The sequence below is a fragment of the Styela clava genome, chromosome 12 (assembly GCF_964204865.1).
Source record: "Styela clava chromosome 12, kaStyClav1.hap1.2, whole genome shotgun sequence".
Taxonomy (NCBI): domain Eukaryota; kingdom Metazoa; phylum Chordata; class Ascidiacea; order Stolidobranchia; family Styelidae; genus Styela; species Styela clava.
Genome location: NC_135261.1, coordinates 2906424 through 2922008, shown reverse-complemented (window position 1 = coordinate 2922008; position 15585 = coordinate 2906424). Strand labels below are relative to the sequence as shown.

At 38.1% G+C, this 15585-nt stretch overlaps 1 protein-coding gene across 1 annotated transcript; it reads right to left on the bottom strand.

Moving 5' to 3' along the window:
- Positions 1 to 1518: 1518 nt before the first annotated feature.
- On the bottom strand, positions 1519 to 7721 carry LOC120329607 (small ribosomal subunit protein uS14m-like). Its single transcript, XM_039396316.2, has 4 exons — positions 7490 to 7721; positions 5607 to 5795; positions 2939 to 3117; positions 1519 to 1933 (listed from the first exon to the last, which is right to left on the bottom strand). Exons 1-4 carry the CDS (start codon positions 7622 to 7624, stop codon positions 1870 to 1872), a joined length of 567 nt encoding a protein of 188 aa, XP_039252250.1. The 5' UTR covers positions 7625 to 7721; the 3' UTR covers positions 1519 to 1869.
- Positions 7722 to 15585: the final 7864 nt, after the last annotated feature.

The window sequence follows — 15585 nt, the reverse complement described above, 5'->3', positions numbered from 1 at the left end:
CTAATTCTATTATTCTAATTAGAAGCTGGGAGGGGTCAGTAAAATCGCGCTAAAAGTGATAGTTTTGTTGCAAAGTAAAGATATTCGTTGCATGCCATTTGCCTAATCACAGCTCACTATTGCAGTGTGGATTATTGACAAGAGCGTATCCAGTGCAAAATTTGAGGCAGGGCCATTTTTTTTGTATAATGACGTATTACGACGCTCGCCCATGACTTTTGCTTCAAACAAAGCCAGATAACAGTCGTCACTGACATCCAACAACAGCTAAAAGAATCGCTCCACGGACTACTTCGCTGTCGAAGTAATCCAAAGCATATGGCCGCGCATTTCTATCTATGTCGTTTGGTGCATTTGATGAAAGGAATATTTATAGCAGGTCAGAAAAGGTCGAGTTTTCAGTAAATGATTCAAGAATAGAGCAAAATGGAAAAGGCGTATTGATTTATGTCTTAATGCAAATGCTGCGAAATTGCACTCAAAAAATTGCTGCGGAACATGGCGTCGCAGGTTCTTCATGTCAAGTTAAATATTTTACCTCAACAAATTGCTATAAATCGGCAGGCAATGCCGAGACGGAAGGGTCCTTCTGGTAACAATAGTGTCACGTGTCGTCAGCGGCTGTTTTTGCTGTCTTGGCGTTAATGAGCGTCATTTCAACCGTGAATTAAAAAAAACGTAGCATTGACATATCTACAGCAGACCTTGGGCTATAATAGTATTGTCAGCGTACCGTTGTAAGAATGAGGCTTAATGAAATTTTCGTCTCTACGCCTTTATTTTTTCAACCAAACTGACTATACGGCATTCTGGCTCAACTCAAGCAATCTCGAACCCTTCGGCGACGCATCGACAAAGGGGCGTAGCCATTTTGCGGGTTGGGCCCCCTCTTTCGGGAGACGAAAAAAGTCGTTAATAATAATTTTCGTCAGCGCGACGTGCAATTAGGGCCGTAAGCACCCTCACATTGGTATTTATTTTCCCTGAAAAATTATAAACTTTCACCAACATATAACATGTCTTTTTCCAAGAGGACGACAATAATTAGTTTTCGGTTCTCCCATGGAATTGTGAGTTTTTGTGAAAAACGAGTTATTATATTATAGTAGTCGACGACCAGATGCTAAAGATAATAATAAAGGAGTGAATCCAAATTTTTCGATTGAAAAGCGGCATTGTAAAACACTAAAAATAAAACGAAGGGAAACAACATAAATTGTTTTAGGAGGCCCGCGAAAGAAAAATGCTTTCTGGACATTGTAAATATTATGTTGGGTTTCTCTCGAAACTTTGCCGTTTGTCAAGAAATACGAATTTAAACAAGATATAATCGGATATATTGCCATACGCGGAATTTTCTACTGGGAACGCTTCTATACTATATTTTTAGTCCACACAACAAGGTTACAGTGAACACATCAATTAATGAAGCAAGACATTTTAAATATGGCTAGATCGGTCAAAACCCAATACATAACTGCCGATCTGGGCAGCCATTCATTGCGCAACGTTAACAAATAGATGAGCAGGTAGATAATTTATTTTGAAAACTGTACAAACTGACAATACACACAGGTAGCCTACTCTACAAGATGAACATTACTTAACCGTGGTCCCTTGTCTTTACAGGGTGTTTGGACATGATAGGCTTTGGAATTTACCAATCAAAACAACACTATAAATACCATTGGATTGGTGAACAGGTGGCCTTGAGTGCTAAAAGCCCCCGAAAAGGGGTGACAAGCCATAAAAGGTTGGGAACCACTGCATTAAATACTGGTTTTCCAAACCCTATATGCTGCAACATATATCAACAAGTCGGTTTCCAAATCAAAGTACTTTTATAAATAGTATAAAACAATAGAAATATCAATGTTTCTTCTTCTTTGTCTGTTTCCATAAACTGACATAATTGCCTTGTGACCCTCCATCCCTGAAAAATAAACATAATTCATTGAGATAGCACCCAGATATTATACCAGGATAGGATTTTTCATTTTCACTCATGTAGAGACAGCATAATCATATACAGAAATACTCGCCTTTTGTCAGGTTACGACTTACGAGTCATGTCAAGTATTGAATTATTTAACCCAGTTATTTGTTTTAGGTGCCAAAACTCGATGTTAGGAAAGCCATAACTGAACAGCGGTTATGTGAACGCACAATGGCAGCGAGCATTCAGAAATCTACCTCACGCTAGTATTATAGCACGATGCCTACCACACTACAGAGTTATACCTCGCACAAGCAAGTACTATAGTATGAGATCTGTTGGCTGCTGCACTAGCTGTCACACAAGCTGGTACTACAGCTTTAAATATCTTTCGAGAGAAGGCAAAAACTGCTTCTGCAGCCCACCACCCAACCGAGAGTGTAAAAAATTGTGTAGTCAATGCCGAACCAGAAAGATTATAATCCCTCCTAAAATAATAGCTCCTCCAACATATCGTTAGATATCAGCGGTTAGTTGTGAATGGCCTTTGAAAAATCTGAGGTAAAAATATTGCAATTGCGCGGCAGTGTGTCTCATCGAGTCATCGTGCTAAGCTTTAGAAATATGCTTGCCATCGCACCCCTGCATGGGATCACAGGTTTGAATCCCATGCGGGGATGACTATGTGCAAGAGGATTGCTCGACTTCTCGCCGCCGTAGGGTGGTTCACGTAACCGCTGGTCGGTTACGGCTTCCTCCACCATCAAGTCCATGCTTCTGAAAACAAATAACTAATGAATACCTGACATGGAACTGTAACCAGACAAGAGTTTGTGGTTCTTCATTTGATTAAGCCGCCTTGAAGACTTTCCTCTCCCCCGGGATAAATATGCAACTCCTATCCTAAATTGATGTGATTAAAAATACAGCCCCTTTTCAATTATGCAAAGTTATCTTCAATAAAGTAGAATCTTTATCCAATTAACCAAAAATATATCTCACCAAAAAGCTCTTTCAATTCCTGACATTTTTCCATGATCAGCAATTTTTCTGAAAACTATTCTACTGAGCCTCCATCGCTTTCGCTTGCCTCTCCTTCGTCCTGTAACAACGCATCGTCTCTTGACCATTTTGTGCATCGAATCTTTTGGCAATCGCACCATCTCTTCAGATGCAATGTCCTGTAAATATTGTATAAATTAGGTTAAACATTTTCATGTCGATGGCCAAGAAATAACCGTGTTTTTTTTCCCTGCCCTCTTCTGCACAGATAAGGCTAAATTTTTTTTGTAGTCCAGCTAGATGCCCGAAATTGGTTATATGGCACAAGGACAAAAAATGTTGCACACCCCTGGACTACACCTATCTGGACTATAATTATAATGTTGGTGAAGTTTGACTTGACGGGTCACCAAAAAATGACAGATCTCTTCAAGACTTGCGAGTCTGTGGTAGAGATGTACCGATACCACTTTTGTCGCCGATACCGATACCAGCTAAAAAAGCCAATACCGATACTACAAAAAGGTCGATATTACCGATATTCCGATACCGATACTATGTAAATACTACTTAATTAGGTGTGCTGTGTAGGGCAGACGAGTTAAAACAATGGTCTTTGAGCGTTGTTCACAACTTCACAGTACACATTATTTCAGATCGAAAAAAAAGATATATATATATGTCACATAATATGAAATTAATGTTTGGTATCCATATGCTTTAACTGATTAAGATACATTGTACAGTAACACTAGTAATCTCGATGTTCAATTGAAACTCATAAGCCGGGATGTCCAATTTGAATTTAATGTTTATATCGCGACCTTCGAATATCGAAAAGAATATCGAATATCACCCACACATTCTAGAGCCGCTGTCCTACGTTCAAATTAAAAGCATTTTTCAAATATTTATCTATAAAGAAATTGTGTAGTTAAACAAAATTAATATCTGCGTAGAGGGATAATTGTGTCCGAATTTAGTTTATCGATGTCGTCGGACTAAATGACACTCGTACTTGACGACAAACAGTTAGAATTTATACCCGTGCCAAAAGTCCATGTGCCGTTAATAAGGACCCCAATTCCACTGTATGATTTAAAACTGGGCGCCCAATTGCTTTTTGTTATGTGCCGTGTTGATATATTTCTTCATAATTACTAGGTAATATTAAAAATATCAATATAAAAATTTGCCAGCAAAAATAGCCAAATTAGTTGAGCTAATTTGGCTGATAAATAGCTAAAAATACGTGAATCCTATTCTCTCGCGGGATTGGGGGTATGGCTCATAGCTCACGATCTCTCTAGACAAAAAATAAATTAAAAAGTAGTATTCCAACTTATCTTTTAAAACGTTCTGGACCATATCAAAAAGGTAAATATATCTGAAATATCGGCCTTAATCTAACCGATACCGAAAAAATGGCCGATATTGCCGATACCGATACATCGGTACATCTCTAGTCTGTGGTTCGCCATCTTTGTCAATAACCTCAAGAGTGTATGTATGTGACAGTTTGTCAAAATTGAAAGATTTTATCAATTTTAAAAAGTTTAGAGCTTTCAACATAATAGTTATTTTTTTAGAGCAAATCCTGTACCCACCAGCCACCCCCTCACTCAGTGTGTATTAAATTGGATAGGTAAACTAAAATCAGGAAGATTGCAGTGCTTTATTAATCACTTCTTACATATCATTAGATTCCTGCTTGTACAAAATGAAAATTGTGAATAACGTGGGCTTTCAGTCTTGAGGGTCCCAAAGTGTTTTAAGGTATGAAAAGGGGGTTATTATGAACATAGATGGATAAATAGATTAAAGTTTGAAAACCCTGAGAGCTTGTGATCTATATCCAGCACCAGCAGAAATATAAACCGCTAAAAAGTCACGGAAAATTATTTTCGGTTGTTTTTAATTCGGTTGGTATAGTAATCGAAAAAAACTTACTTTACTAAACCTAGTCTAGGTGGGACACGTACAACACAAGCAAAATTTAAAATCAAATTCTCAATAAATTAGCGTAATAGTAAATATAGATCTCAGTTCAAAAACATCGACTTTTCTGCTGCTGTTTCAACTGTGCTATATCGTTATTAATGACCTTGTACTTTTCAACCAGACTAAACATTCGGTATCCCCGTAGTGTGTGTACCAGGATAGAGTTAAGGCCATAATTTTATTACAATTTTGCCTACATTTAGTTCTATTACGAGTTAGGGGTCTGTCTGTGTTAGCCAAGTGAATATACCCCCTGCCTGAAAGTTCAGTACATCTATACAACTTGATGTAAAGTCGGCGAACAAAATTAGTTATTTCCATATTGGTACTTATACTTCTGAAGCACCAACGATTCTGCATTTACGCACACGCTGGGAAATACACACCTGGTTTAAACAAGTCTCCATTTCTCAGCAAGTACACGTAACCCTGATTTAAGGAACATTTTTTTATAAATAAATATGAATGAAAGGAGATTCAATGGTGAGCAAAGTTACCAGCAATCGCTGAAATACCAAGGGCTACCTAAACTATATGGGATTATATATCGGTGCATTGCCAGCAAGCAAATGCTGGTTGGTGAAAGTAATGGTAATCGGGCTTTATAATAAGTCCTAAACTGATAGCTACCTAGGAGAGATCGACTAAGTACAACAGAAACACCTACCTTTAATTCATCCGGCAAGATTCGATTTCTTTTTAAACACATCAGTCGATGTCGTAAAGGTCCATAAAAAGTTGCCACAGCTCGTTTTCGTGCATCTCGTTGCATAGAGAACGTACCATGATGCTTCGTGAATCTATTTTCTTTCAAATAATTCCACCTCTGTGGGTCAAGGTAATCTGGCAGTTTCCACTGAGACAAAAAATAAACATGTTTTTAACTGTGATTTCGGTAATTAAAGTTGTAAAGTTCCATGTAACATTCATGCTAACGAGCTCGTATACTTTGAAATAGGCGCTGAGGAAAAAGCCGCTATGTTACTATCCTTAGAAAAACAACAAAATTTTAATTTGTGTGAAATTCATCACAACCAGGGTGAGGTTGGAATTGAACTCCAGCCTGTGATATCAACATAGTTCGTCTATCATCCTGACCTCTGGGCTGGATTGCCAGGGTGGAGTCGGGAGTTTGACATGTTCTGGGTTGCAGTCGCAATTTTTAAAAACTAAAAATTATAAGCAGAGTCATATTTACAAATTCCCAAAAGTTAAAAGTCAAGAATCGAGTCGTATATATTAAGTCCTAAAAGTTTTAAAAGCTTTTCAGACTTTTTATAGTAATAGGAAAGTCAGAATTCACTGGAGAAACTCTAAAAGAAATGAGTTTACCAAGGACTTTTAACCTATTATTAAAGAACGTTTGCATAAATTTATTATTTATCATCAAAATTTGATTCTTTCAGTGTTCAGAGCTGGTATCAAAGTATCTAAAACTTAGCATCTAAATCAAATTTTTTTTCGACCGCAAGTAGTAGCCTAAATTTATTTTAACCAAAGTCCATATTTTTCACTCCCGACTCATCATGTATCAGTCTGGATGATTGTATGTGTGTGTGTGTGTGTGTGTGTGCATGCGTGCCTGAATTAGTTTTAATACTTTTGGGTAAGTGAACATGTACTATTTCTTTTATCAATACCTTCCCACCTAAAATATGTACGCTTTAAACCTTACTTGAGGTTTCATTTGCTTTCCTGATTCTATAATCAGTTTTATTTGTTTTTATTATTATATTATACATATGCCACCTAATATTAGGATTAGAAATAAGTGATATCCATTGAATGAAAACTACAGTATGTATAGCACTATTTGAGGTAACTAAAGAAGCACTGCTGAATGAAAAACATGATGCTTAAAATGCTAAGTTTATGATAATTATTTTGAAAACTCTGCAATATACATTTATATGCAAACATGAAAAAATAGGTATCACAGGTCACATATTTATTAATGTTCAAATCTACAGCCCACCACCTTACCCACTGTGTAATAAATTGGGCAGACAATGTCAAACCAGAAAAAATCTGGGCCGTTTAAAATTAATAGCTCCACAATATTATATATCAGTAGATATTTTTACTAAGCTTTGTTTGCAGCGAAGGGAGTGAATAAGCATCCTAATTGGGATAAGAGAGATTTATTGATTTGTCAACCAAAACAAATATAAATGCATACATGCGAATAAATAGACACTGTTTTTGGTAAAGACTGGAAGGCGACCATACGGTCATCCAAGTCAGCTCCCCCTAATTTACTGTTATCCATAGGATTCACAGTTATTGGATGACTATGTGTGTAACGGCTAATTATTATACATTTATATTACTTTGAAAAAAGCACAAATACAAGGAACTATTGATTGAAGTGAGTTATCAGGTTTGACCCCCTGGGTCAACATTAAATATGCATTTGAAAGAAATTCTGACATCAATGTGTTTAGAGCTGTAGACTACATATATAGGGAAATTACCGGGGGTTAATAGTTTGTAGAAATAGAGAAAAAATTTGTGATTATTATGCCCAAGAGTTGTACAAAAAAAACTTACATATGCTACTGTGGGGTAATCTGGAGGAACAGGTACACCTTTTGGATACGGGATCCCTTGTTTCTTTAAAACGAAGCTCGTTTGGTGAAAAAGGCGTTTCGTCATGAAATTCACACATTTTGTTACACTCTGCATGTTGAAAACCACTAAATCAAACTATATATTTCATCTAGGCATTCTATAAATCTAGTAAGACAAGGAATTCTTATAGGTAAGTTAACACGGACTTCCTATAAAAATGGCACAATTGTGAACAGAAAAAAAATGAAAAACACAATTAGAAACCCCCCTTTTCGCCATTCCAAAAAACTGAACGTGTTGATTTGTGTTACGTTTTCACTTTTTAAAGAATGCAAAAGCAAACGACAGACAAGAAAGTAAAAGCTTTTCAGTATACAACCAATGGCAATCTTGCGGTTGCAGCAATCTAGATTCCTTATATTAGGCACTGTCTCGGCCAATGTTGCTTTCTTGTCTATCTAACTCGCTTGGCAAGCAAGAAACCGATGATAACGCCTATCACTGGGGGATGATTTTACTCACGGCGATTTGATCACATTTTCTGTCATTTCAATTTATTTGCTGAAAAAAAAGCCAACGTAACTGTCGTTCCATTTGTGTATTTTGGGCATCAGGAATTTACAAATGGCATTTGCGTCTGTCTATAATACAATCTGACAATAGAGAAGGTTATCTCGCAGTCATTCAGAACTGTCCATCTACAGGTTAGACAGCCTACCGGCGAACTATTTTGATTGAAAGAATCCAAATTCCATTATGACAGTATGATCAAACAATTCACGCACAATTCACACAATCCATAAGGTGAATACCGGTACACCCTGCGGTCGCAAATAACTTATTCAGGCAATGAACGCCTGGACCAAGAATTTTATTTTAAAGTTGCTCCATGATCAATTCCTAGACTCGTGTCGTGGCCCCCCTTGATATGCTTCGAGGCCCCCGGTTGAGAACCACTGGTTTATATAGATCTACCGGTGGCTGTAGGTAAATACATTCATTCTAACTAACTAATCCCATAACCTGACATGGAATAGTACCGGTACCGGTAACCAAACGAGAGGTTCGAAAGTCGTGGTTCGCAATCCCGGTACCGGTATACCGCCATACGGTACCGGTACCGATGGACGTCTCCCCAAAATTTTTGAATGTTTATTCTAGGAGTGAGTCCATTTTTATCAAAATACAGGGCCGAATAAATACATACCGGTACAAAATACCGGTACCTGGTTGTGTACCGGTATTTTGGGTCTGGTATAGTACCGTATAGTTTAGTACCGGTACCACATGTACTTCTAGTTGATCTGGCTCAACAATTTTTGCATATGTCAATCCTAATCCCCACCTGACTACGTCACCGAAAAATTACGTCATTTCGACGTCACAGTGGCGTAATAAGGCCCACCGAAGTATGCGGATGCTCGTCCAAAACGCGCAGACGTTCACCCGAAATCGAGCAAGCAATTTCTCTCGTTTTCTCGTCACAACGATCACTATAGGGGAGAGATCGCCGGCTTTAGCAAGTTCGTTATCGGCGGCGCAGATGTCATTTTGGGTACCGGTACCTCTAACGGTACGGTAACCTATACTGACAGCGAATTTTGGCGTAGCCTATCGCAGATTTCCCGTGACTAATTTTTGATTACCGCAACTAAACTAAAACTCATCGGAAAACATAACGGCAATTAACTGACCTCATTTACAGCTAATTTCGTAAACACACCTGAAATCTGACAAATAACAGGCAACGACAAAACCACGAAAACGAGGCAATGTTTACAAACCATGCTTGAAATTTCCCAATGGATAAGCTGTCTTATCGGCTTTCCTCTCCCCCGGGATAAATATGTAAATCCTATCCTAATACCGATTTGGGCTGAGTTTTCATTTCACACAACATATCGACTCCCATAAAAAGAATATTTTTCCCGTCAAAAACATCGGTAAGACTTTTTTAGTAAATGCCTACAATTAGGCGCGGCGATGTGGCTCATCGTGCTAATCGTTAGGCTCTGAAATTATTATCACCCTGCGTGCTTTCGCAGGTTCGAATCCCATGCTGGGATAGTTATGTGCGGGAGGATTGCTGGACTCCTCGCTGTCGTAGGGTTGTTCAAGTACCCGCTGGTCGGTTACGGCATCTTCCACCATTACGCCCATGCTTCCAAAAACAGATAACTAACCGATCCCATACCCGACATAGAATGGCAACCGGACGAGAGGACGTGGTTGGCCATACGGCTAAGCCGTCTTATCGGCTTTCCTCTCCGCCGGTATAACATGTAAATCCAATCCTATCACCCTCTAGCATTCCAAGATAGTGACGATCCGTGTAAAAAAAAACAGTGTTATTCATCGAATAGAATAATTCAACACATAAGATTACAAATAACGCATCTGAGTTTACATTATACCGTCAATATCAATTTTGCTGTTGTTATTTTGATATGATAGACCGGATGTCCGGATCTATTTTTATAAATGGGCATCATTGTTATTGGACAAGGAGACCTGCTTTATCTTTGACGCCACAGACTCGTTCAGCAAAATATTTGCACACTCTAGGCCAGTTGTCGGCAACCACCGGGCCGCGGCCCATCGCCGGTCCGCGGAAAGGTTACTGCCGGTCCGCAGAATAGTGACACAAAAATGGACAAGGCCGTAATAAAACCTCTACAATCCAACCACAAACATACGACTAAAAATCAGCACCCAGCAGCAAACCAAACAAACACAACGCATTTGAGCAGCATGTCTGACTTCACAAACAATTGAAATATCAGTATGTCGTAATGATGCTGGGTCAATTGTTTCCACTACGCTTGTATAAGAATGTTTCTCATCAGTCTGTATAAGACAGTGGTTCTCAAACTTTTCAATCTGCGCCCCTTTTTTATAATTTGTCGAGTCCCGCGCCCCCCCCCAAATAATGGTCTACGCCTCCCTTGTGGGGCGCGCCCCACTGTTTAAGAGCCACTGGTATAAGATATCTCCAACAAAATATTTCTCGCTAAGAACGTAACTACTACGAGCTACTTGCTCATAGCTAACCGGTCATGCCTAGTCAGTGCAAATTCTATACGTCAGAATCCGGATAATTATAAAGCTAGCACATCGGGTAAAAAAAATAATTTTGGTAAAAAAAAAACATCAATCAATACCATTCCTAGAGTCAGAAGGTTTACAGGCATTGTTACCTTTTCCGAAATCTTATTAACGTGAGGCCTGGTTTTCAATATTGTTAACTACATATCGAAGTAGTCTGGATGTAATGAACACGTTACGTGTGTCAAGGTCTACCACAGCTCCAATATGGGAACAGTTAATGGCCAGCAAACAAATACAGATATCGCATTAAATAGCATCAATTTCGTTTTTTAGTATATTTTCAACATTAATTTCCCTAATGCGTATCGTTTATTGCATAGGCTTAGTCCGTTTGTATGAGGTGGTCCGCCACAATTTTGGTCAGGCTTTACCGGTTCGTTACTTCAAAAAGGTTGCCGACCATCGCTCTAGAGTAGACAAGGCTTTACCAATGTCTCACCGATGTTATGGGGCTTTTTGGTCCCTGCTATTTGCAGTGGGACTGCATAAGCCGCCGTCACTATTGCCTTTAGACTTATCTGAAATTGTCCCATGCAGTCGAATCTTATCTTTTCCACATGACTTGCTTTTATTATGAAGAAGCTGCGATTTATTTTAGCAAACTGAGAATGGATCTTTGAAAATTTGTGGCTTCGGTTGATGTGGGCTTCATATAATCATTGAAGAAGGTCGTAAGGCAAACAAGTGTACAACGAACGCATTGCGGCAATTGCACAGAATTTTTCTCTACAGACGTGAAACCGTAGCCGAGATAAGTATGCTCGAACATTATTTTTACGTTAGCCATCAACTATTATTAACAATTTAGCAGAATCTGGCAAAACGCGTGGTAGTCCAAACACGGATGCAATGAAATCTTCAATAAATTTACAAAATTGCACTATTTCACGAAAGCTCGATAGAATTAGCAATTATTTACAAAATTTCGAATGGTTTCTTGGGTCTGAAAAGTCGAGTAATTGTTTCGACATAGTAAATTGTATGATCCTTGCCTTCAATATATGCTCGGTCTTGCACGAAATTCATAACGTGAAAAATTACGTCTAGCGCTTCTAACAACTTCAAACCAATTAGTGTTTTTAGCGATAATGATTAGCCTAATTGTTGTAATGAAATAGAGTTTGTTTGTCGTTTTCATTTTTCGCAAGTGGCGACAATATCACTATTCTGGCAATGGGAGTATAGGGCAACAAAGATTCGACCCTATCTGCGTGTCCACACTCCCGTGTTATTGAACACACGTTAACAGAGTGTAACTCCGATCTTGACTCCTTCAGAGGTCAAAAAGCACACAATGTATTGAATGCCAATATATTATATTGTAAAGTTGCACAGTTGTAAGTCGTGAAAGTTGTAAAGTAAAGTTGTATTATATTGTAAAGTTGCACAATCAAATTGATCCAAATAACGAATTACACTTGAAACCTTAAAGCAAGTATATGTGATGAAACCAAATTTTCTAACTAACAAAGAACGGCAAAGACAAGCTACACTGAGTGAGAGAAATATATCATAAAGGAAATGAATTGGGCCATGCAGGGATGGTTATGTGCGAGAGGATTGCTGGACTCCTCGCCGTCGTTGGGTGGTTCACGTTACGGCTTCCTCCACCACCAAGTCCAGGCTTCCGAAAACAAACAATACAGTAAAACTAATCCCATACCCGACTTGGAATGGTAACCGGACGAGAGGCCGTGGTTCGCCATATGGATAAGCCGTCTTATCGGCTTTCCTCTCCCCCGGGATAAATATGTAAATCCTATCCTATCCTTATGTACTTGCTACAGGAGAAACATATCAAATTGTAACGAAAAAGAATAAGGTTGTGCAAAAGTGACTCTACCTGTGATAACAATAAGGGCGTAACGCACAGCGAGGAAGGGCGAGCAAAACCGTAGTTCGTGGTCGGAGGTGCGTTTGAAGACAACGTATTGCCCGTGCGGCCACGCATCCTTTACAATAATGTGAAGTGTTCCGAAGTAGGTTTGGGACCCGGGAAATCCCGATTCCGGGATTTGGACCGTTTTTTTTTCAATCCTAATCCGCAATTATTTCCTAAAAATTCCGAGATTCTAAGGCTTTGTTATCCACATATAGATATTCTCACAAATGGTAGGCTATACCATTTTATTTAATACTTATTTTGAAAAAACCCATCGACGCTTACAGTTTGAGTGAGTCAGACTAAGTGGAATTATTGTGCAAAATATTTCTAAAATTTTACAACCGACTTAGTTATTCATAATTTGAACCCAAAAGAGCATTCAGCATTCACGGCTTCACGCAATGACTTTGCATTTTTTTTTCATCATTGAATACGAAAATAAAACAGCCACAATAGAAAAGTAAAATCAAGAAGGTTAACTATGGTCTTCATAAATATCCGCATTCCGGCGTCAGAAATGATAATATTTTTAGCTTAAAATTGGGACAGTTAATTTACCAACGGTTTTAATTAAGAAAGATCGAAGCCGACCCAAAAGATAAAAACCGGGGGGTTCCCGAAGTATGCGAACCAAGATGGCGGACATCGGAATGTAATATGTGTACTAGGTTAGGGTTAGGCCATAATTTTAGGTATAAATACTACGGGAGGCTCTTGGCTAGTCTTCGAACTGATAATAGGACTAAAATAAGGAAAACTGGAAAAAAAATTATCGCCTAACCCTAACCTGTTACCCATGTTACGTTCCGATGTCCGCCATCTTGGTTCGCATACTTCGGGAGCACCTAAACCGGAATAAAATCCCGAGTTCAGCTCAATATTCGACAATTCGTTAAAATTATTCGATTTGATGAAAATATACTCTTTTTCCCACCCCTGCGGTCTGTAATTATGCCAGTAATGTAGCGAAACGCGTGGTAGTCCAAATACTGATGCAATAAAACCTTAAGAAATTTAGTAAACTGCCCTACTTCACGAAAGCGTGGTTGAATTGACGATTATTTCATATCTTGAACACAAAAACGGTCATCTTTTTCGGATAGTTTTTGCGGTCTGAAAAGTAGAATAAGCGTTTCGACATAGTAAATGCTATGATCTTTGCCATCAAATTGTGCTCGGGCCTTGCACGAAATTCATAGCGTGAAAAGATACGTTAAGCGGTGAAATTTTGTTTATAACAACTTTAAACCTATTTTGTGTTTTTAGCGATAATAATTAATTGTTATAATGAAATACAGTTTATTTGCCTCTTTCACTTCTCTCGCAATTGCCCACAATAACACTATTGAATGATTTTGGCAATGGGAGAAACGTACTGAATTGTAACAAAAATGAATTGGGTTGTAAAAAAGTGAGAATACGTGTGATCATAGTAAGGGCGTAATGTGCTCCAAAGACGCTATCCTTTACTTTAATGTAAGAAAACATTTGTAATATCGGTAACTATTAACCATGTGTTCGCGTTCGACTATCGCTCTCTTTATGAATAAAAAAATGTTTGTGTTTTTTGATATGTGTGCCGCGAAAATTGAAAGAGCTAAATAGTGTGCCTTGATATCAAAAAGATTGTGAACCACTGACCTAGAATTTTTTTCAATTTACATATACTTAGTTCGACTTTTTCTTCTTTATAATATAGTATTAGACGTAACCAGTACGGGTTTCCCGCGTCTCCATCACCCTGAAATATGGCCTATTGATAATGTATTGCAATATGTATGTCTGTGCCAATTTTCAGTATGGTTCAGTATTACTGTTCAGTATCACTGATAGATGCTTTAATATTTCTGCGCCAATGTTACATGAAATAAATACCTGATTTTATTGCCATGCAAGTTGTTTCAATCTTTTACTTAATCCCGAAAAATCCCGGGATTATACGGCTCAATCCCGGGATATCCCGATACCGGGATTTCAAAAACTGGTCCCGAAATCCCAACCCTATTCCGAAGGCGCTATTGTGTACATTATTGTAAGAAAACAGTTCATTTCTATTATCACACTTTTCTGAAATGATGATTTTGTAAAAAAATACAACATGTGCTTAAATATAGACGAAATTATTGACGCGACCACCCCTTGCCTGCGTTAAGATTGTGTCCCTCTCAGAGAGTTAAAAGTTTCACCCTCACATTCGTCCACAAATTGCAGCAGTAGTAGAATACCAGGCTACTGACATTCACCAATATTATTCTATGCCTGTTACTAAATATGGGTAGGTTATGTTATATTCACATGAATAAAATTTACCTTATCTGATCTTCTTTGTTTATTATTATTTTAGATTAAATTGTCTATATGCCTGAAAAATGTTCATGTTTTGTGACAGGCGTGCCGCGATATTAAAAAGGTTGGGCTGCTTTAGATTATAGTCATGGTACTCGTTCGAAACATATTTGTGCGGTCAATATTGGTCGACGAGAGATTAAATATGAGTTACATGATCAAAACGCGATCAGGATATTTCGATTGGCTGAATGAGAATATTTTTCCGCTTCATGGCATATTTTGTGATTTTCAATGTGTAATATTTATTAATTGGGTTATTGCGCGTACGTTTTTAGAGGAGCATACATTTCATACCAGCAAGCCTTGAATTCCTCCCTAGTGAGAAATTTCCCATCGGTTGAAAACCACTGGTCTAACTAAGCGAACAAAGTTTCTGAGTTGCTGCAAAAATTACCATTGCTATTTGTTCCAAATCTCTATCACTTTCATTTTACATTTTATATACATATTTGCCATTTGCACGGCTTCTAATTCTTAACAAAGATTAGTATAACAGAAACGTAGTTTTCAACCAACCATCAATCGTTTTTATTTCGGTTCTCAGACAACACAACACAAAAAGTGAGCAGACAAATGCAGAGATACCTGGGAGACTAGCATAACATAAAATAAAAAAGCAGCGTACAAGTACGAGCCCATCAAAAAAGAAATAAAACGAACACACGAAATAGTGAACGCGGGCAATTATTTTACCGCAATTTAAAATGAGCAAAAAAGCATATGTGATTTTCAG